This window comes from Numenius arquata, chromosome 6, assembly GCF_964106895.1.
Source record: "Numenius arquata chromosome 6, bNumArq3.hap1.1, whole genome shotgun sequence".
Lineage (NCBI taxonomy): Eukaryota > Metazoa > Chordata > Aves > Charadriiformes > Scolopacidae > Numenius > Numenius arquata.
Window position 1 is genome coordinate 27,628,411 of NC_133581.1, and position 23,379 is coordinate 27,651,789.

The 23,379-nt window shown below is 37.3% G+C and overlaps 2 protein-coding genes across 3 annotated transcripts in view; one reads left to right on the plus strand and one right to left on the minus strand.

The window, feature by feature from the left end:
- The window catches only part of ANO3 (anoctamin 3), a 199,581-nt gene that overhangs the window by 19,716 nt on the left and 156,486 nt on the right, over positions 1 to 23,379 (minus strand). For both annotated transcript variants that reach the window (XM_074148861.1, XM_074148862.1), the window contains exons 11-14: positions 22,956 to 23,077; positions 21,909 to 22,043; positions 15,993 to 16,089; positions 11,224 to 11,284 (exon numbers count right to left, since the gene is read on the minus strand). In XM_074148861.1, coding sequence (XP_074004962.1) covers positions 11,224 to 11,284; positions 15,993 to 16,089; positions 21,909 to 22,043; positions 22,956 to 23,077 — 415 coding nt within the window. The remainder of the gene's footprint in view (positions 1 to 11,223; positions 11,285 to 15,992; positions 16,090 to 21,908; positions 22,044 to 22,955; positions 23,078 to 23,379) is intronic.
- MUC15 (mucin 15, cell surface associated) lies at positions 5,305 to 8,481 on the plus strand. Its single transcript, XM_074148623.1, has 3 exons — positions 5,305 to 5,998; positions 7,274 to 7,429; positions 8,321 to 8,481. The coding sequence occupies exons 1-3, from the start codon at positions 5,305 to 5,307 to the stop codon at positions 8,479 to 8,481; spliced, it is 1,011 nt and encodes a 336-aa protein (XP_074004724.1).

Consider the following 23,379-nt stretch of genomic DNA (forward strand, 5'->3'; position numbering starts at 1 on the left):
GCATAATACAGAAATGGTTTTGAGTTGCTCTTCACATACCAGCCTAGAATAAATATGCATAAAGAATAAAAAAAAAAAAAAAAAATCACAGGTTTACTAGATTGGCATATTAAAAGTTATATATGACATGCCTGACTTCCTCATTCTTACTTTAATGCAGTATTGTTTACATAAAACCTAAAGCAAGGATTAAGAGTTGTCACATTCAGATCCCTATCTGGTTAGGTATTCCAAAGTAAGAAATAATGACATCTGATAAATTCAGAAAATTTGAATTTAGATTGTTATCCTAAATTATTACAACTGTGAAAATAGTTGGAGATCGGATCAGACCCGTTTCTAGCAGCATGTTTTTCTTAATAGAACTCATTTTGCTGCTCTATTTTGTAGAAGACACACCTTTTCCAGTTTTCATCTCACAAAGTACTCTGTAGGAAACTCTGCAATAATAAAAACCTATCTTTTGTTAAATGAATAGTTGCCCAGTACATGGAACAACAGCTTCTATAGTTTACAGAAAACAGTCACCCTTCTGAAATACCAGTTCAAAGACTTTCAAAGGATTAGGCAATAAGTACTGCCTACCCACTTTACAATAAATACTGCAATTTTTGTGGACTCTGTAATGACAGAGCCAGGTCGTGACAGCAGTGAGGTCGGTCAGGCTGGTTCCCAGCGAAGGGCTGCCCCACCTCACCTCGCCTGCACGGTGCGTTCCTGACCGGTGACGCCCTGCCACCTTTATAGTACCTGCGGTCCCCTCTTCCCGCCAGACTCATTGCGCTCGGGGCCAGAGCAGTATTTCAACAGGTTCTTGCATATTTTTTACAGCTCAAAGGTAAGTCTGAGGTGTTTTTTATGCTTATTAGTGGATCCAATTAATAATCTTTTATATAGTGTTTGGGAAGCCAATCAGTGCTGTTGTACTGTTGTAGCCAAATTTTACTTAAGAGCATATTCCTGAGAAAGCAATTGAAAAAAAAAAAAAAAAAAAAGAGAAGTTTTGCCATTCAAACATTAAAGCAGAGAAGTAGGAACCGTGAACAATGTTTCAGTCCAATTCACACTTTTCTTTATTGGTTATTTCTGTCTCTTCTCAAGCAAGTATAGATTTTCTCAGAGTCAGTTCAGAGCCCATTTTAAATGCTGGGGGGGATTGGTGAAGGGAAATATTCTGCATATGCTACTTTATACCAAATTTCTGTAAGGAAAGGCATTGCTACATTGCTTTTGCTTTTACTGAGTTTAGTTACACTGAAAATGAACAGGAAATACACACTTAGGAAGCTCAGCCAGCGCACTTCTACTTGTCAGGTTGTTACTTAGCAACAGAGGGAAAATATTAAAGATGGAATAAAATTCATATTTATATTCCTCTATAATTCACTAAAAACTTACAAATTATTCTCCCAGTACAAAAATTGAAATACACTTAAGCTTGAAAATTTAATATTCATTGCTCATTAAATTTAGAAGTATCTCTTCCTTGGAAGGCAATCTGAATTTTAGAGTGAAGAGCCACAGCAGCAAAAATCCAATACATTTCTGGGACCATCAGTTGCTATTATTTCTTTCTGAATTCTAGAATATAAATTCTCTATATCTTGCTTTATATTTGTTCCATCTATTTTTGGATCACTGCCGTAAAGGTAAAAATAATCTGCCTTATGAGGCTTAAAAACCACAGTTAAGTGTGAAAGCTCTGCAAATATGAACGTTACTCCAGACCACAAGAAACAAAGACGTGGCATTAATAATTTGCTCATCATGCCACTGTTCACTAAATAGATTAAAGTGCTTTCTAGCCACTACTCTAACGGAGGGAAACAGTGCAATGTTCAATTTATTGATGTGCAAAAGAATGTCCTCTGAATTTTTAATCCTAATGATTGTATTATCTACCCATAAGAAGTTGTTGAAATTATTTTCTTGACAGTGCAGAGGTTTTGCAGACATTACACCTACCACTGGCAGGTGCTGGGTTGTGTTCAGGAAATACACATTGCAATCACTTTAACATGCCAAAAATCTGCTTTTAAGTACTTAATATACTACTGGATATACATTTATACAAAAATCACCATATAAAAATTTATTAGGGCATTTTTTTTTCCTTGTTGCAGAAATACTCAGTGCAACTCTCAACAGTTTAAGGAAAACACAAGGCCAGATGCAATCTCAATGCAACCTTCATGGTGAAGCCCACAGACCCAGGGGAGGTTGATTTGAATGGAACCAGGGCTTCACCCAGAGTGTAGGTGTGCAGTTGTTCATGTATGTAAACCAACAGCTTCATATTGCATACTTTCTGCTGTAAAGCAAATTTAATCTTTATTAATAATAGAATAACAAGGATTTTTGTAGCCTTTTTTCAATTTACTTCATTTAAAATAGAGAAGCTGGTGTGATACAGAACAACAGTCTCCTCGACGTGGCTACACCTACATTAGCATTTTAATCCACATCAATCCAACCCTTAAAGGGTGCTCAGTCAATGGAGAAGGATTGTGGCAAATTCAGAATAAATCCCTCCAGAAACATGTGAAGAGTGGGTATCAAGTCCTCAGCACCTCTACATATCTCTTGTAACTGGGCTACACATTTTCCAGCACAGACGCAACCAGCACATCCTCAGTCAGTTCACACCGGAGGGCCATATTTATGGGAAATTGCATTCACATCTTGGTGAATTCTTCCAACAGGGGCCACTGCATCTCTTCTTAAACCCATACACTGAAGGAGAAATTTTAGCCTTCCCCTTTTTACTGGAGATGACTTTTTTTTTCTACCCAGCTGCTATAGGTCACAGATGAAATTTGACTCTAGCAGCACAGAAACAAATGCAGAGTGCAAAATCCACTGAAGAAACATGGTAGTGACCATCCTATGTAAAAAACTCATTTTCATGATAAAACAAGGTAGAGATAATCTAGGTAATTGAACTGCAGCCTAATCCCATGCCGATGTCATTTCTACACACTTCAGGCTATGCCTACTGCACTGATTTCCACCGAGCTGGTGCCGAGTAACGCGAATACCAGTGAATCAAAAAGCGAGATGCATTTTTTTTTCACTAATAATCTGTTCATAGCTTCCTTAAACATTTACTTCACTAGCTAATTTAAAGTTTGGGCCCTCCTGCAAGTTTCGGTTTATCTATAGCACTGCTGTTGTACCGCAATAGCGCTATTTGCATATTAAGCTCAAAAGGCAATGAGTATTTTAAAGAATTTAAATGTTTTCTAAACTGTATGAATATTACTGTTGCACTAGAAAAAGAAGAGTTAATTATTATACACAAAAGGATTTCCAGGCAGCAGTTCATTACAGTCTGAGAACCAAGAGAATACAGTCTTCAAAGAAAGGAGGTTTCTTCTTTATGGTCTCCCATGAAGAAGATTACAAAAATAAGCCAATCAGAAAAAATGACAACAAATTTGTTCAGCAACAATATTGACTCCTTTGTACGCTGCTCTTAAATGAAGATTACAGTTAAAGGGAATTGCGTGTAATTTCCCTACATAGTTCAGTTACAGCGAAGGGATAATAAGCGATACGACCAAATCCACTTTGTTCACTAACATGATGATACATGGAAGGAAAAACCATGACCCTGAATTAAAACAGTAATACCATTAAAATGAAAGCATGTGTTTGAAAACTTTGTAACACGCAAGGTTTTTTTTCTTCACTGTTTTGCAGCTATAATTGGTAATACCAAATCAAAATCTAATATTCAGATTGCATAGCATTTCATAGTCATCTGAAGGCCTACAAACAAACTGTAAACATAACTGGAGCTGATTATTGAAATCCAAAGAGGTTTTGGCTTGCTTTTTTGGGGTCAGAGTGGTTATTCTTGGTTTGACCAATCCTGAAGTAGAAGGTTTCTCTTTTATTTTTTGCTAAATAAGTTATAAGTGTTTTCCAAGCATAGGTCCTTCCTGCCATATACCTGACCTCTACTTGGGAAATAAGCACTGTGGAGAAGGAGACCATATGTTAATAAGCAGATTAAATGGCGTTTTATAGATACACATGCATTTCAGGTAATGGTACCACCTTCTAACCACTAAACACAGAAAACATGTAAGAACAGACCACAAAAGAAATAAGAATAAAGCCAAAATGAGATACAATGACATGATATTTAATTATCATCTACTCATTGATATAACTTTACCCATAGCTGACTGCTATCTACTGCTACTGTATGTGCACTTTTCCATTGCTCTGACAGTGTTACATACAAAGAAACTAACCTGGGGAAAATGCACAACTGAATGAAAAAACAAAAAAAACCCGCACCAACAAACAAGAGAGCATAACAGCCCTTGTCCCCTCCCCTCAAGAAAACTCAAACAAAACACCTACAGGAAAAAGTGTAAGGCTGAATATGAAAGAAATAGTTACTTTTTCCAGGTGTACATCTCCTTTCTTCAGATGGTAAAGAACCCACATACATAGATATCTAATTAACTCTGCTGAAGATGTAAATTATTATACTTTTTATTGTGCTGTCACATGAGAGGTTATGTGTGGGAGTTAAAAACTGCATGATCTCAACCTGTCTCATGCACAGAAAAAACACCCCCTTTGCCAAAACCCCACAGATACACCAAACAGCATACCTGCTACCATCAAGTGACTTCAAGATGAGTTTTTCTCATCCTTCTCAATCTAACATTTGAAAAATTAATGCATAATATACAGCCTCCAGTTTCCTATAGGAAAAGAAGTTTCCATAGAAATTCAGCATCATCCATAATCCCTGGACTGATTTAGTTTTCAATTTGCTCCTGGCAGCGTTCATATGACACTCATTGCTCAGGGTCACAAAACATTATCCATCAACTTTCAGGGCTAATTGTAACAATTACATTTCTTCGCAATGGAGCATAACTCTTTAGTCTGCTCTTGGAGTTGCTCCCTGCCCAGAAAACGTTGCCTCGAGCGTGCCATCCAAGTATGTATCATTACCTCATTCTATAGCAAAGTGGTTTTGAATTATTCCCCTCTGAGTATGAGGCCTGTTTAGAGAAACATGGAATTTTCTTGTGCAAAAAGCTTTTATTGATCAACAGTACTGTATTAGGTCATTCTTCAAGTCATTAACAGTCAGGAATATAAAGTTTTCAGCATCAACGTGGTAAACTACTGGGACTTTTACAGTAGAACACCAAGTTTTTAACCAGCTTATTTGTGTCTTAACTGAGAAGCTTTGTTTTGCAAAATGAAATAATAGACAAAAGTGAATTTCTTTCAGGTTCTCTACATAACAAAACAAACTTTGAAGTCAACACCATGCAACCCTCCTGTGGAATAATCTTCATTTTTCTGCTTGCAAGTCTGCAATGGAACAAATGCAATACTGAGGGCACAAAAGCAAATGAAATAAATAATGGAAATAGCTCAGTTACAGATAACAATCAGTCTACAGTGCAACCAGCTTCACACAGATTCGTTCTGTCATTGACTACTGCCACAACTCCTCCTATTGCCAGCCATGCTGCCCCAACAACTGCCAGTGCCAAAGAAAATGTAACTAAAAGAACAGAGATGAGCAGTCAGCCAAAGAGCACATCCCTGAGGTCCACTGATGGCAACACTTTATCTTCAAATGTCACTATGGTATCAAAAGGTGGAATAAATAAGTCTGCCACAAACTTCAGCAGAATCCCAGTGTCTCTAGCAACATTTACATCAGTGGGTGACTTTTCTGGAGTGACCAAAAGTACTGCAGCTGCTTCCACCTCCACAGTGACACCAAGTAACTCCACATTCACCTACAGCACCTCTTCGGCTGCGGCACTCCCCAGTGATAACCCTTCAATCAACCCCCCTGCATTGTTCCCCACCAGTATCACACTGACCTCAACCATGATAAAAAAGGACAGTCCCACACCAAACTTAAACCCCACTCAGCAGACAACAGAGCTGAATCATAATTTTAGCAACAATTCTACTGCTTCATCTAATTCAAAAGATGGCAATGAGGGTATGTATCTCACTAAAGTCCAACTGGTTTAATAAAATCATCATGTTGAAATCAAACCTTTTTTTCGACTGAACAGGAGACTTCATAAGATGTGTGAACTAGTCGCTAGTGTGACTTAGTACAGATAAAAACAAACACTCACCCAAAATAAAAAAAAATATTTTTAAAATTATTTGCTGTTAACTTGTTTGTTTAACACTTCCAAGAGTGGAGAACCTAATGACAGGTATCGCCTATTCACACTGGAGGGGACCTACAAAGCAGATGTGTAGAAATAACATTTTAAATGTGGAACACGTCAACTTATTTAAGTTCAGAAACTTTTGTGACCAAAGACGACTTCTTATAAATGCTTCCAAAGGAATTACTCATTATGCATTTAATTATCAAGTTGAGTATGCGTGGGAAAACAATGGAGCATAAAACTGTCATGGGCCCTTTTCTATCCTGCTGCTCTGAATCAGGTCTTCTGTAAAAGAAAGGGGAAGATTAGAAGACACAGTAATTTTTTGCCATTAATTAGCTTTCAAGCTTTTAACCCAGGACTGAAAGGCTTATCCATCATAACCAGTAGAGTACAGTTTGTACTAAGAACTGAAGGAGCATCAAACTTTCACGTTTCCCATCATAGTTCTAATAATTATAATGTACCTGATTTTTAGGTAACACGACTGAAAAGGAAGGGGGGTGGGAGAGGAAGTTCAGTTCCAAGAAAATCAGAAAACTTTGAAGAAAAGTTTTATGAAACGTGAGGAAAAACTTGGAAGAATGTAGTTATTCTGCCAACTGAAGAGGTGCAGAAAGCATTACTGGATTTCTTACCTTGCATATTCAAGAACTGGTATGCTAAAACTTAATCACTTTAAATTCAGAGGCAGCAATTTTAACTGCTGGCTTAAATGCTTACATATAATTGCATTCAAAGAGCAATTACTGCCTATTTTTTTAAATAAAAGGATAGTGGCTGATTCTGTAATTAAACCTAGGAACTTTTTTTTTTTTTTTTTTAAGAAAAACTCCTTTAGCCTTCTGTTTTTTCTTAAAAAACTCAGTTATTCCCTTTGAAGTCAAGGATGGAGATGTCTATTTTCTTTTACAAAGGCAAAGAGTTTCTGCAGAGAGGCTGGTTTAGTCACAGTCTGCAAAGTGTTTCAGATCTGTGGTGAAAAGATTCATTCCACAAAGCCTTCGACTGCTATAAAGCAAGAGTGAAGTATCTGATCTTACAGATTTATTCTCATTCAGCTGTCTCTTCTCTCTTTCTTTCTCTTCTAGAGAAAACCAACAAAGGAGGAGTAATAGTTGGTGTCATTGTAGGAGCCATTTTGGTATCTGTATTAATTGGTCTGATTGGATATTTTATATGTGGTAAGAAAAGGTCTGAGTCATTTTCCCACAGACGGCTTTATGATGATACAAGGAATGACCCAGGTAAGGAATAGCACAAGTGCTTTGCACAAGAACATTTTTTTATTTCTGCACAGAGCTGTTTAAATAGTCTGGTCTTACTGAATTATTAGGAATTATATCATCGACTCCAGTCAAAATAGTTTTCAAGTGACAGTACTTTATTATTTTTAAATTTTAGCTTAACCAGTTCTCCCCTGAACTGTGTCTCCCTCTTACAAGTTGGGTTTTTTTTAACCTCCAAAATATCAGGAAATATCGTATCTTGTATCACTGAACCTCTCTTCAAAGTATTACAGGAGGGTTCAAAACCATAGCTCAAAAGCTCTCCCAAACTTAGATTAACTGAAAAAGGCTAGACTCCTTGCTCATCTAACTTCAATTACAGAATGAGGGATGAAGCTGCATCTGGTTTTAGGAGTAAAAATATTTTTAAGAGGTTTAAAAAGAAGGTTGCTTTTGTCTTCTCCAGGAATACGTATAAACTTGTATTAAAATGTAATCACACAGTGTCCAAACATTTACATCATGTTCCTGGACTTTATTTCAAAATGTTTAAACAAACACTGAGAGGCTAACCACACTTTTTTCTCATATAAAATAAAATCAAAATAAAACTTTGGCAATACGCCTTATCTGGATCAAATGCAAGAGCTGAAAGCTGCCAGAACGTCAGGTTAGGAACTGGCTTTGAAAGTTGACCACCCATGTAGTCCTGAATGGGTGTTACTGGCAGGATGCATGTTATCCTCAGAAGATCATGAATCAGGGCCTTCATTTTTTGCTCACCTATATGTAAGGAAGATGTTAAATAGATTTAGCTGTGACAGACTGCTGAACTAAACTGAGGTACTCAGCATATGGAGATAAAAACCTTTCAAGGAATATATAAAAATAATTACATTATCCTTTCAGTTCTCCACTTAGACAACTCGCTTGGACCATACGATACAAGTTTTGGATGTGCCTCGGATGACACAACCAGCACAGCAGATAAGGCAAAGGAAGACAATGCAGGGAGCCCATCCGATGGCATTGCTATGGCTGACATGACACCATCCCACCTTTCACCGTGATGTTTGCTTCAGATTATACTCTTGCTTGTTATCTATATGCTTTCATTTTTCCCAAAATGATCTGGCAGCCCTTACCTCACAGCCATCACTGTGCAAACAAAAAAAGCAAGGGAAAAATCACACGATACACTGATATGCAACAGGCAGGGCCCAGTAGCAGAGCACCACTCTTCCCCTTTGTAATTAAATGATCAACTTACAGTTTTCCTGGACTTAAGGTTTACCGGCTTTCTTAGGAATAACATAAACAAATAGCACCCAGGTCAAATTCTGCCTTGTGTAACTTTGGTCAAGAACACAGACATTTTAACAGTAAAATCTGACCAGGGTTGCAATGACATTTTAGCATCAATACAAAAAAATCCCACATTTAACTACCTTGAGGTGAAACTATTCTGTCCAAATATAATTCCTATCTGATGAATGACTCAGGGTATTATCTTCCCCACTCTACATTTGCACTTTTCTCAGTAAATAGGACCAAAAGTTAGATTTACTTGGATTACTCAGAGGTTAAAGTTTGCTGGGGAGAATGGAACTACTGAGCAACAGGGACTACATTTAACCTTTGACTATGATGACACAGAGTTAAAACTGAAGGGAAAAAAAGAAGACAAGCTTCCGTTCCTCTGTCAAACTGATCTATTGTTTGGATTGCAGGCTAGATCTATACAAATGATGTAAAAGGTTTTGGTACAAGTTAGATAGAAGAAATACTTAACATGAAAGGAAATAAATTATCTCCGCCATGTATATAGATATCCTAGAAAGCACGGTCAGGTTTTGTCCAGCTAAAGAGTAAAATTATGGCAGTATAATGCAAATAATTGCATAGTTTATCTGTTTGCAATTACCAGACATGTCTAAATAGAAAGAAAGAACATGAAAAAGACATACTTGTAAAGGCATAGAATAAAGAAAATAAAGTACAGAGAAAATAACTACTCACATGGGATGTGTGGTCGTTACTATGACTCTGTTACAATGTTTTATTTAGTGTGGAGACTGTGGATCACGTGGATGGAGTTATCTCACTAACTGATTGTGAATGTTGTAATGAGGGTTCATTGGATATGTAAATTACATGCAGACACACACCAAAGAGAAACAATGGCAGTCACACTGCACATGCGTAAACCAGGTATTTATTTCAAAGTATTTAAAAGATTAAAGAATTGAGTGCATATGTGCAGTGTTGCCATTCCTACAGGGGTCAATCATGAAATCAGCACACTTCCCATCAAAACCAGAAACCGATTTCTATCATTGTATCCAGAGGGTTGGATAGCAGACTAAAAATCTGAGACACGTTCACCTGCATTAGGTGAGAGTACCACTCTGCTGCTTGAAACTAAAAAAAAAAAATGTAATGTTCAGCTTTTGTCTTCCTTAGCACATGTTATGCCCTCTTTCCTGATTACGGTAGAGCAGAATCATATAAGCAAAAACTCCTTACACTTCAACCTTGGTCTCAGCTGAAAATGCAAAGAGCTCTCTCTAAGGAGAACTCGAACACAGAGATGAAGAGATGCTAAGAAGCTACCAGTGCTGTCTACGTTGGTAACCATATAACTAAGTGCTATGTATTTTAGGAATTTATGAAACTAATTATTACTAATTGCAAGGCTGTAACAGCAGGATTAGGAGCCAACGAATAAATATCACCAAGGGAAGCAATCAAAATGTGCCCTTCAGTTATATTTATATGGTGTTAATTTTTAACAATCTAATTATGATTCCTGTACATATGTGCATGTGCTTATGTTGTCTACGTACCTCTTTGATGTTTTGATGTTGTTTGTATATTGTTTTTTGTTTTTACCAGGCCAGCCTGCAAAATTTGTGACATTTGTTCATCCTTCCCTTTAAGCTAGAATCATTAACAGTTACTCATACATATTACGTAAATAAAGCTGTTGAGTGCCATTTGACTCTATTTAAAATTATAAAACTCTGGCTTGAATTCAGACAGCTGTATGTGAACTGGTGTTATTTTCTCAGGGCTTACATAGACAAACATTTACATTGGTAAAATTAATTATCTCTTGTTCCAATACCAGTCTTCCCTACTTTTCAGCAGCAAAATTCTATTAGCTGCAGTGAAAGTTAATTCCATCAAGCATTTCATGCTGGAACCATTACATCTGTCTTGCATGCCACTATCACGCTGACCTTCTAATAAAGGCAAAATTGTTCTCTGTAATTCCTGTTCAGCAGTGGCCTCTGTGGGTATCACCCTGCTTGACTTCATGCCCCATGACATGATGTGTGCGATGTCAGAATGACAATAATGAGGTATTCAGATGGAGAATTTGAATATAAACTGTTGAATCTCTGTAAGCACTTAACATCAAATCTCTCCTATACTTCCCCCTAATTAGATCCCACAAAAACATTTTGATTTATTCTGTAAGAATTCTCTACAAGACATGATTTTTATATTGACTCCAGATCAATAAATTCACCTACATGTTTGCCTCTAAAAAGACTTCCGTCTGCATGATATAAAATTCAGGCTTAAAGACATTTGCGACACTAAAGACAGTCATTACATTAATGATAAAGGTATTATCTTCACCCACTACTAGCACAGAAATTGATGAAAGCAGGGAAAATAAGTTTGTGTGACAAAATCGTAATCCTTCTTTAAATTCTATCAAGAGCTATAATCTCCCTTCACCCAGTAATCATATAAAAGGGTCAGGTGAACTAAAAGTACAAACCAAATAAAAATGTACTTACCCCAAATTGCCATGAAAATAGCAAAGAAGACAGTCCCTCCATTATCAAACAAATGTGTAACCTGAATAGAAAATAAATACATCAGGAACAAATAATACTGCCACCTTATCTTTTGCCCCAAAGACTCACAGAGTATATAATGGGTGTCAGAAACTAAAAGTTAAGCATTCTAATAAGAAGTCCTACTTGCATGTTTCTTCTACCAATGTTTGTCCCACTCTGCCTTTCAGTATAACTTGAACTCTGGTTTTCCAGACTGTCACTTCACGCATTTCCAGTCTATTTGTTTCACAGACTCTAAGAACTGCTCTGTCTGTGCCCAGACAGGCTAAAAATTCTTCCAGAGTTCTACTCATATGCTAGGTCAAATTTCACCTCAACATTTCATATTTTAAGGTTTTTATAAGCTTAAATAACTTCTGCCTTTTCACTTTTCATTCTCTGTTTATTACTTAGTTACTCTCTTTTGATCCCATTTTCTTCTCCCAAGCTATCTTGCAATTTCTCAGTGTGTAAGAATAGTATGTACTCCTTTTTATCCAGACATCTCAGCCTCTACAGTTGTTGACATATTATCCTTCTTGAAAGGCTAGTGCTAATAAACTCCCACAAACATTAAATAAATTCTAAATACTCCCCCAAAAAATCATAGTTCTAAACTGTGCACTTAATTTCAGCTCACAAATACTCTCCTTTTTGTTGGATTTATCCCTTATCTTACTGTTTGTTATAAGATTTTTTGGGCATAATAGATATTCTGCTGTAAAGTCCAAGGCTTACTGACAAAAAATTAGTAGTAATTAGTTTTTGCACACCTATCGATCACTCTAAGCATCTGAGTGGGTAAATTTGATTTCTTACTTATGAAAACATGACAATTTATATTACAAAAATCCAGAACTACTTCTATTTGAGCCACAGTATGAAACAGTATTTAGGAAGCTGAAATTAAGATCCATGTACTTTGAACAGATTTAAAGTTGCCAATTTACAGCATTGTAATTTATCCAGGGATAACGGGACTACATTTCTTCTAGTGAAAGGTAGTTTATGATGTTTTTGAGCATCAGTAAGCATAGCACAGACTTCATATTCCTATTTGGAAAAAAAAAGGCACAAATCTTTATGAGATAATAGAGCAAACTAACTTATCATCAACAGGTGTATGTTAGAAAAAGAATCTGAAGAGAGAGGAAATAAGAATAGAATGTTTTTAAATAGAATATTCTTGGAAAGGCTTTATTTTCATTGGTGTTGACTCTCTTGATGACCTAAGGACCATTTTTAAAGCTTTTAGCATGAAAATAAACCCATCCTTATGCAAAAGGAAGGGCGCAGGTAACCAGAGTCAGTTTTGCTGTACTCTGACCTTCGCTTACGTCTAAGTTACTCTGACCAGCAGGAATGTTCTGTACAGGAGGTGTGCCGGGACACTAGGGCTGACAGCCCGCCTGGGGCAGGTGACCTAACCTGATCCTGTGAGAGCTGCCTGCTGCAAGAGCTCATCCTGCTGACAGATTTTAATTCTTCCAGAGAAGGCTGGCATTATTGCTTCTGCCTTGCAAATTAAGAAAATTAACTCAGGAAAGCAGAAAAAGTTAATAGAAACAGTATTGCTTGCCTCTATTTTATTTCTTACCGAGTAAAACTATTATAACATTGTGAGAATTTAAATTAAAAACATATATTTTATCTGTATGTCTGTTCTGATTTTATTTTCTTTTTTTAAGGTTCTGAAATGGGAATTGACTATTTGGCAATGGATATCCATAAATCCAATACATTCCCTGCAAGAATCATACAGTGGAATCAATTGTACATAGAAATATGTCTTTTGCTTTGTTTTTCTTTTGCTTCCATAAAGGAAAATACAAGCATAACGGGTATGAGACCGAAAACATGAGAGGTGAACAAAAGCAGTGCAATAAACCCAATGAACATTTTCAGTTTTGAATGTAGATGTGTGTGAGGATGTGATTTTGGATATTCTGCTCAGTAAACAGTGCACCTTTCCAAGGAAATACAAAATGAACTAAACAAAAAAAACCCCAACCCAACCAAATTAGTGTTACTAAAAGGAGAAAATGCACATCTGGCTCCTAATCTGGTTTTGTCTTTATAAAAAGTGTCTGGGCTGTAGTCATGCAGCACCACACTCAGAATTAAGATTTGACTGTCTTAAAGGCTAAATGCATAGCCTGAGACTCCGTGTTGGCCAGAGGCCTGTAAGCAGAAGTGAAATACTGTAGGACTCTCTGCTAGTCCATCAGCATACCTGTCTGATGCTGTCATCATCATACAAGACTTCAGGCACTTCAAATCCACCCTGAACCAACACCCAGCCCTGGGGCCTGAGGACAACCTGTGCTGGGCACAGGACCAGCCCAGAGAACCCAACTGCACCACACTAATCACCCACGGATCAAAGAGTCCATGTAACGCGGATAAGAATGACAGCTTGGGCATTTGGCAATTCAGAAGACAACTTGGATATTGCATGCCTTTCCCTTAAATTATAAACTTCACCTCCATGTGGTATTTTTAAATGGAAATGGAATAAAGAGGGAGGGGATGAAAGAAATGGGCAGTAACGAGAAGGAAAAAGGCATCTTTTGTATTTTGTCCCCAGCTTTACAAAAAACTTGGCAGAAATAACATTTGAAGTATACGATTTTTCTGGTATTAGTTTGTTCTATCTGAAGTGCTCCTCTAAAAGGAAATCTGGCAGATACTTAATGAAAGAAACCCTGACAGCGGTTTCAATAACGTGGAACATGAGCACAAGGCCTTATATAAATGTGGCAGGTCCCATGACGGAAGCAGGTTTGGGGAGATAAACTTCACTTAAAGGAACTCACTTTTCCGTAGTCATTGCTTATGCACTTGTATACAATGAGCTATTTGAATGGATAAGGATTAAAATGCTTGTTCCAGAATAACCAGTGCCCAGAATGAATCAGGAATAGATTCCCCTCGCATATCAGCTCTTCGGTTGTGTGTGATAGCTTCCCTTCCCTTGGTTGCGTGCAAGGAAGACAGAAAAGTAAGTTATGTTCCCACAACAACAAAAGCAGAGGGAAAGGCTGACAAGTTCCATCTCAGGAACAAGAAAACAAGCAGGAAATGCCATTTTCTTTTCCCCAGAGAGCAGATCTGATGTCTTATTTTAAATATGTTAGTTCCACTTACTTATATTACTACAGTGCTTCAAAAAGTACAAAGAAACATTTGATTTGAAATCGGATTGTAGTTTTTTAACATTATAGATTGTTTTCATTCACTAATTTGGATGCAGACACAGTGGCAGTGCTGAGATGTGTTTGGGTACATGCTGCTCAACCTGAGCAACAGAGTGGCACCCAGCAGGATCACAGCCCCTGCTGGGAACCAGACGCTTCCTAGCCAAGAAGGTAAGGAGACAACCTGCAGTGAACTTTTCTTTAAAGACGATACAGTGAGTGAAGACATTAAAGTTTTAACCTCAGAGTTATAAAAAGCCTCATTGGGCCTTTTTTTTTTTTTTTTTTTTTTTTGCAATTTGGGTGCCCAAATGGTAATCCTACTTCTTCCCAAAGAAAAGGCTCACTCTCCCTCACCTGGGGGAGACCCAGAACAGAAAATTCCTGAAAGGAAACAACTTTTAGATTGGAACACAGAAGACAGCTAAAGTTGATCATTTTTTCAGAGCAAAAGCCTTGGCAGGATAAGTCAGGAGCTTACACAAATTTCCACAATATTTGCAAACATCAGAAAAGGGTGCCTGTGAAGATGGAATATGAGTGGTTTCTGCTTGTCATCCCTGGTTGTCATCTGAGTTTGTTTCAAGGTGACTGATTTGAAAATACATGGAAGTATGGATGGATGGGCTTGCACATTTTTTCTGCTACAATTAATTTTTCACAATCATTAAAATGTGAAATTTGCATGATATAAGCACAGGATGTTAGTGTAAATATAAATAAGACAAAACCTGCTTCTTATTAACTGCGGATGTTAAAATAACAGGACCTAAAGTTAAGGGGATGCCACAATGCTAAATGTTTTACTCAACATTGGTCCTGCCTATACCAAATTTCAAAATCTAACACAAAAATTGATTTTCTCTTTCACATTGCTGCAGTGTTGTTGTAATGCCATGGCCCAGAGACAATCACATTTTATAAATACAGGCTTCAGAGCAAGATTTATCTTATGGGCTAAAGAATTCCAAGAAAAATACCAAGTCTGCTTTTCCAGCGTTATGAACATACCACACATCAAAATATATTGCTCACTTGAAAACACTGCACGTACACAGAAGTACTTGTGATTATTTAAGTTTGAATGATAGCTTCTTGTAGCAAAATATTTAGTTTTGTAAAATCTTTGCAGACAGAGCAAAGCACATTACAGGCATATTATGCTGGAGAATTCCTTTAGGAGGAGCAGAAATTCAATTACACAGCAAGGGAAATAGGCTAAGTAGTTAATTATAGGGGAAGTAGGAAAAACCTTCTAAGAAAAGTTTTGTTAAACACAGAGAGTTTATAAATTGATGAAAATAGTAAGGATTTATGAAGGAAATGCTTACAGAAAGTAAAAAAAGTTTCAGAAAAATCATCACTTCAGAGCATGCCCTTATTAGAAACATGAATTACAAAGGCTGAAAAAACCTCTGTTGAGAAACAACTTGTTTTGCAGGAATCTTTGCTGAAACAAGGGCAGCCATTACACAATGAAAGTGGATCTTTAAACAAAAGATATCTTGATAGCAATAAGACAATAATTACCTTAGCATATATGCAGCTTTCATTGAGTTTTTGTAGTGTGCAATTGCGTTCACACATAGGGCACATGATGGTTTCATTTGCCTCGCAGATCTCTTTGCTTTAGTATGAGACAGGAAAATAAAGGTTATACAAAGGCTTTTAACATTCTTCAGATTTTCTGAAGTTATGCTGTTTGCTGTTAATGGCACGTCTACACGACAAAACTGGCTCAATAAAATAAATTAAAAGTGAGCGTTTGGCTTGAAAAACCTAATCCCAAATCAGTAGCCTGAAAATTATGGGGCCTAGAGCAGCATGCAGTATTTTGGGACATCGTGCTGCACTTCTCACACTTGTGAATATCCCATTCTCTCCCAAATACCACAAACAGAAGAACAAAACATTGTTCACTACCTTCCAACTCCTTTACTGCGTATTTTTTCTAAGCGATGTAGAAGATACCAAAGAGAATGAACATCACTGGTATAACTACACTGATTTCAATCAACTTAGGCTGTTTACGTCAGCTGAAGGTCTGTTCTACAAGATGATTGCATGCACACTGAGATCAGTCACATGTAAAAATCCATTCACAGGGATTTCTAGAAGTAGTATTTCAAGCCTTTGCATTTTTATTTCCTACAGAAGAACTTACGTATAGGGCTAATAAAAAAACCCAACACTTTAATATCTTAACTTTGGGGAAAAATATCTTCAAACAAATTCTACTGCATAAAGATCCTAAGATTCGGGAAGATGAAGTCATTGCTGTCACTGGGACCATTCACATTCAAAATGTAGTACCTAATTAAGTGTCTTGACAAAGGCAAAACAAAATTAACAGAAGTGCAAAAATGAATTTTAAGGCATATTTTAACTGCATTGAGTAAGCTTCCCAAACAACCTCAGCAATCACATTTCCCTATCCTTTAGCAATGTTGACATGCCTGAGATGATCCTATGACACACTAGGAAAGTAGCAGTATAAACAAATGCCAGGAAATCTCTACTGATTTGTTTTAATAAACATTGTGCTTTCACTCTCCTCCTCATAAAAGCTGAATTTACAGTTCTACTACTGTGTGGAAGATTATGCTTATTTCCAAATGACTGCATCTATTAAATCCTATCTGCCATAACAGTAAATAGAAATAAGACTCTGGATGCCCAGATGTGACTTTTGTAATCTTTGGTCATATTTCACACACATCAGAATCACTAATTCACTGAAACCCTAAACCTTAATGTGGACCTGACAAAGAAATTGTCCTAAGTAACCCTTAAGCCAGGATGAGCACAGCCAGTCATTTCAGAGTTGCAGAGTAACAGAATCTTACAGTGTGTCACACCAGAGAACTTTCTTACTTGCATTTTCATTCAAATGATTAAGCACAGGAAATCATCTTCCAGCAATATGTTACAATGGTTTGACAATAATGCAAACTGCTGTCAAATATAAGGCCAAACTGTACTGTACTGTGAATTTAAGTTCAACATTATAAATGATAGATTTTCTGTATTTTATAATCTTGAGTTAAAATCTTGGTTTGTTTTTAATAACATATGAAGTTTCACAAAATTATACTGACAGTGACAGGTCACATGCTTTAGCACTACTCTGCAAAGGCAATAACATTTGTTACACAAGTGTTTGTGACAGGTGCTATGTTAACTGTTACTGCAACTCAAATCTTCAGTATAACAGAGCAAAATAAGCTTCTTTGTATTGTCCTCACTTATATATCTGAAATCTGACTACAGCACAAGATGCTGAGACACCTCAGGTTATGCTGTGTTCATGCCCAGCCTTTCTGTTTGACTGACAACAAAGGGACAACTTACAACAGTGCTAATTAATTACACGCATAAACCCATCAAGACCAAACTCTTTAAAAATATTAGATTTATTTTTATACAGACTAATCAACATGTGATAGACTGACATCTAATGTGAGAATCAAGATAAATGATAGATATAGCACATAATTTGTTGAAAGAAGAGAACCCAAATGAAGGGACTGCTATATGACTATTTAAGCCCTTCCATTTGACCACCACTTCACTTTTCCCCCAGTTCCAGGGAGGGCAAATGGATCAAAATATATTTAAAAGTATGTGAAACAAGAAATACAAATTGATGCTAAACATTTTTGTTTCTGCATGTCTGAGCCCTATGAATATAATCCAAATATTCTGGATTATATTTGTGGAGTTATATTTGTGGCAGCTACTGTGGAGTTTCTTCAACAGAGATTTTCTGGATTTTTCTCGTGGTTACCTTCATCTCAAAACGGAATCCTGCAAGAAGCTGCCAACATTATAATCTCAGTACCCTGGGGGACCTCAGTGCCGGCTCCTGGCAACCACACCATTACCAAGCTTTATTCCAAAACCATGCAAGAAAAAGAGCGTCCTCCTTTCCAACATGCTTTCAGTAACACTATTTTGTGATAGAAAAGAAAAATGTCCCTGACCGTGTAGAATGAAGAAACTTCTGTTTCTAAACATGAGACATATATGCAGATTTGCTCATATAATGTCTAGTCTCTGAAATGACAGTGTGCATGCACCATTTCTGTCTTCCATTCTTATTTCACCTTCCTCCTCCCTGTACAATACATTTGAATCATTGAATGATTCAATCAGGGCTGAAAGTATATTGTTTCCCTAAAACTGATATATTTAAAAACTATATTTAACTGAGGAAAGGAGAGAGAGACCATGACAAGGGGCAAAAGGCAGTGTGAGAGGGGCACTCGCCCTGGGAAAGAAGGAAGGGTACCACCAAAAGGGAGCAACGCACCATTTCCAACTTTGAACTACACAGAGCATCTTTCCTTTACACAGGGGGCAGGGACTGACAGCCCCATGCCTGGCATAGGCGGACAGAGTGATAGATATATTTATACAATGGTTTTATATGTAAATAAAAAGAGCCACCTGGTATCACGACAGACCCCAAGCATGGAGCAGAGGCAGGCACTTGTACAAGTCATAAACAGTATCAACTGGCTTTTAGGTGCAACATCATTCTGCATAACCCTCAAATTATTGCTGCACAAAACCTATGGCTGGCATCCCAAGCAACGTTTGGCTCTATGGCAATGTATGCTTGTGTATTTCCTCATTCTTTCTCCGCTTAAACTGCGCCGGACCTCAGTGGAAAAAGAAGAAAACGATCGTTTTCTGCCTGCATCCACTAGAGGGGGGCTCACGGCAGCTCCCTGCGCCCGGGAGGTGATGGGATATCACTGAGGAAAGTATGCTTCTGCAAAAATAATTTGATCAGTTGATAAGTCCAAATTTTGAGGTACACAAGGCAGATGAAAAATAGGTTTTTTTCTGACAGAATTTATCATATTGTAAATCAGAATTTCTTAACATCCACTGATTCCTAACAACAGGCATTAATAGGATGAAACCTGTTTCAAATTACGTAGTATTATACTGAATAATATTGTATCTGGGGCAATGTGGCCATTATGACATTGCCATAATGGCCTGGCACTAGTTTTAAACTCCTAATTCCCACTGGGTTTTCTGTGTCTAGATTTTGTCAGAATAACGTATCTGACTGTTTCTTCCTGACGGCTGCTGAACACTGCATTTGCATACTGCGGTAGCTGCAGTGCTCAAAAGCAAATGATATATTTAAAAACTCTTATGGATGTTTATCTAGCAGTTTTCTTTAAATGACTGCAGAAACACTAGATAAATAATCTCACAGTCCCAGAACATGGCAAGAATAAGAACGTTTAGAAGGTGCAGCCTGTCTGCCTGCTAATGAATAACTCCGGTCTGCTCCAGATAGGAGGTTTCTGTCTAACCCTCACTAGCCCCTTCCAGGCTAAAGCAAGCAAATATGGCAAGGAACAGCATCTGTTATCACTGGCCCTTAGAATTAGTTAAGTACACAAGGTGATGCAGAAAACATCTGCGTACATTTTATCAGGCCAGTCGCAATCAGCTTGAGTTAGATAAGCTCTGTTCTTGAATCCACGTCTCAGAGCAGGTCTTACTAACTTGGCCACAGCAAGGCACCGATATGAAATATCGTGTCATGACTAAGCAGAGGGACTGCACAGATTCACACCACCAAAGGCAGAGAGGATCTCCTGCTCTGAATTAACATATCCAGATTACAGATGCTGGGCTAGGACTTCTGCATTAACCCCCTCTGTCAGTATTTTGAAACGAGCACTGGCTAATATTAGCTATAATAAATACATAAGTACTTCCCTTCCCTTTTAGGCTTCTAGGTGTTATACAGTGGATCACCTAACTTTCAGGCTCTTGCTTCTGGAACAGAGTCTGGAGCCCCTGATGGACACCCTGGCGCTCTCTGTAGCACAGCCTGACACTGAGGCACCTCAGGATGGGACCCAACGCAACCAGCCCCCACTGGGAGCAACATAAAATCTGCATGTTCTGTCTGAAGCTACTCAACAGCAGTGAAGGGGAAAAACTTGGGACAGGAAAACATGAAAGCCAGCCTACTTCTGCGTCCCTGCAATTTCCACCCTGCAAACTTCTGCAAGCAAGGTAACTGTGTCTCTGTTAAAAGAACTAAGCAGGAGTTGCATCTCCAGGTCTTCTCGGTAGGAGTGTATGACATATACAAGCACATAATAGTTTACAGATTGAAAAAAATAAATTCTTAGAAATTCTGTTCTTTCTCTTGGAGATTGTCAATGCCAAATCTTTCTCTTCCACAAAGAGTGCCTAAAATATTAAGTTATATGCTGATAATAGTAGATTATGACCCTTTGTTCCCCCCTTGTTGAAACCATGCCATTGTACATGTGAAGAATATAAGATTTCCAGTTCAAGAGTCCTGTGCTCCAGGAACAGGCTGATCCTCTGCGTTACATCCATTTCATTTTACAGATGTTTATCATGCAAAACAATCCTAATAAGGAGAATAATATCTTAAAGATAGCATTGTTTCCTAGCTGATACATTTATTCCATTTAATGCAGTTTGAAGTTGTAAAGTCTCTGAGGAGTTTGCTGTACGAAAGCAAGCCTAAAAAAGCCTTAATTACAGCACTGCAGAACACAATAACTCACTGTGAAACAGAATAAAGACAATTCCAGAAAGAAAATGTGAAATAGTCCTGCTCAATGCCCAAGAAACAACAATTCCTATGAAATGAGGCTCCAAGTATAACTACAGCCTAAGCATTCAAACTGCTTGAAGGAATAGTTGCAATTGTAAGAGCACTGATACTGTTGTGTCTGATGACATCTAATGGAAAACTTTGTAATAAGGGTGCGTCCTGTGAAATGCTTCCTAAAAATACAGTCAGCACTTAAGTCGAGCACCCTCATCACTATTTCTAAATTGACATAAATCCCTCCCTGAGCAAAATCACAACAGTGGGAAACTTGAAAACTAGGTTCATTTCATGTGGCTGCAATCTCCCTGAAGCTGGGTCTCCTAGCTGCATTTCACACTGACATAGTTAAGAATTTTGTTAGACTCAACATTTACCACTATTAACACTAAGAAAAACTACAGGCATACACAAAAGTAAGTTGAAGTTTAGCAACTGTACTACACTCTGGAATTTATAGGCAAGATGGAGATAAAGAGGGAGTACATCTGACTGTTTTTTCACCTGTTAGCCTTGACTAGAATGACATACATTGCAGTACCCATGACATTAGAATTGGTATTTGCTGTTTTTCCTTAGATACAGAATGGGAATCACTGCAGATGCAGTTGTAAGAGCACTCACTGTGAATGGTACGCATCCAGCTTCATTCAACAGATACACAAAGTGGATATACTTGACTGAAGAACCCAGTGTTTTACTTGGTTATTTTCAAATGCTTACCATATCTATAAAGCATTTATAAGTATAATAATTATCTCAGTTGTACCAGACTGTTCTTAATTTTCAACAGGCTATTATGTTTTTAAATGGGATTTTACCTTACTTGGCTGGAATCCATCGTAAATAATCCATAGAGGAAAACAAAGAGTCCAACCAGGGCAGCAGGAATAAGCATTCCAGTATACCATCCCAACCAGGCAAAATACAGGCCAATTTTTTCACCAAAATATCGCCTACATGGAAAGGAAACACATACATTGTTTAATGTTAAAACTTACGATGACCTCTATCTATCTTCACAGTAGTAGAATAATACTAATGAAAAACTACCATTACAAGTTTATGGTAAAATTCTTTTCAGTTTACCAGAAAGTTTCATTTCAGGCTAGCATAACATTCTAGTGGCACTAATTGCAGACTTACCAGAACATATATTTTATGAAGATATAACTGAAGTACCCTGTAATTTTCATGTCCTTGAAATGACTAAGTAGATGTACTAGTTTCAACATTATTAAATGTAGCACATTTTATTTGTACGCACTTATATATACAAACACAGCCCCAAAAAAATTCTGGAAAGGGATAAAGTAAGTTGGTATGAGCTAAGTATTCTATTATAAAAAACCTTTATGATTGAAATATGTCTTATTACATGATTATCTAACTATTATTAGACAAAACAACGGATTGAAAACACAAGTTGAAGACTGAGATTTAATTCTTAAAAAATTGGCTATATGTTGCTAGAAGAGATGAAGTAGCAGAGATCAGAAAGACAATCATGCATGATACTATTTGATCAAAACAGAATTGTTCCGTGGCGCATGCTTAGCTCCACAGCCTTCAGTAGAACAAACTGGGCACAATGATCAGTTATGACTGTCAGATCAGGAATAAAAACTGACAGCAAGGCAAAACGAATTATTGGCATTCAACATCAAAGATGAGGAAAGTATTTGAAATTAATTGCGCTGCAAAAAAGAACATCCAAAAGAAGCAACTTAGAGAATTCCGATCTTATCTGAGAATACTGAACAGCTAAGTTTTACAGCAAAGCATAAGGATAAGGAATTTAACAGTATGGTTAATGTTACCAGGTAATTTGTATCACAGAAACAAGCTACTCTTCAAAGTACTAATACCTGATTAAATCGAGAGGTTGGTATTTGTACCACATTCCCCACCGTGCCCAACGCTCATATAAGAGGTGTCTGTGATTCTGAGCTCCATGTGTTTTGATGGGATGTCTGCTTTTGTGGCTTCCCTAAAAAAATGCAAAGAAAAAAAAATATACTACTAGGCACTATGGAAAAGAGACACATTTCTTAGGTATTTGATTATAGTTTTAAATGAGGAGTTCACTATTGTTAATAAATAGGTCTCATATTACGTACATCTCTAGGACGTGTCATCTGGAGCTAACACATAATCCTGACAGAAGAGATATGGTTACATATGCTTATGAAATCGCCACTTTCTCTAAGAATTAATTGTAGAACCATACTGGTACAAGACTATACTCAACTCTCATATGGCTTAAAGTACAGTGTTTCACTTATATATGCT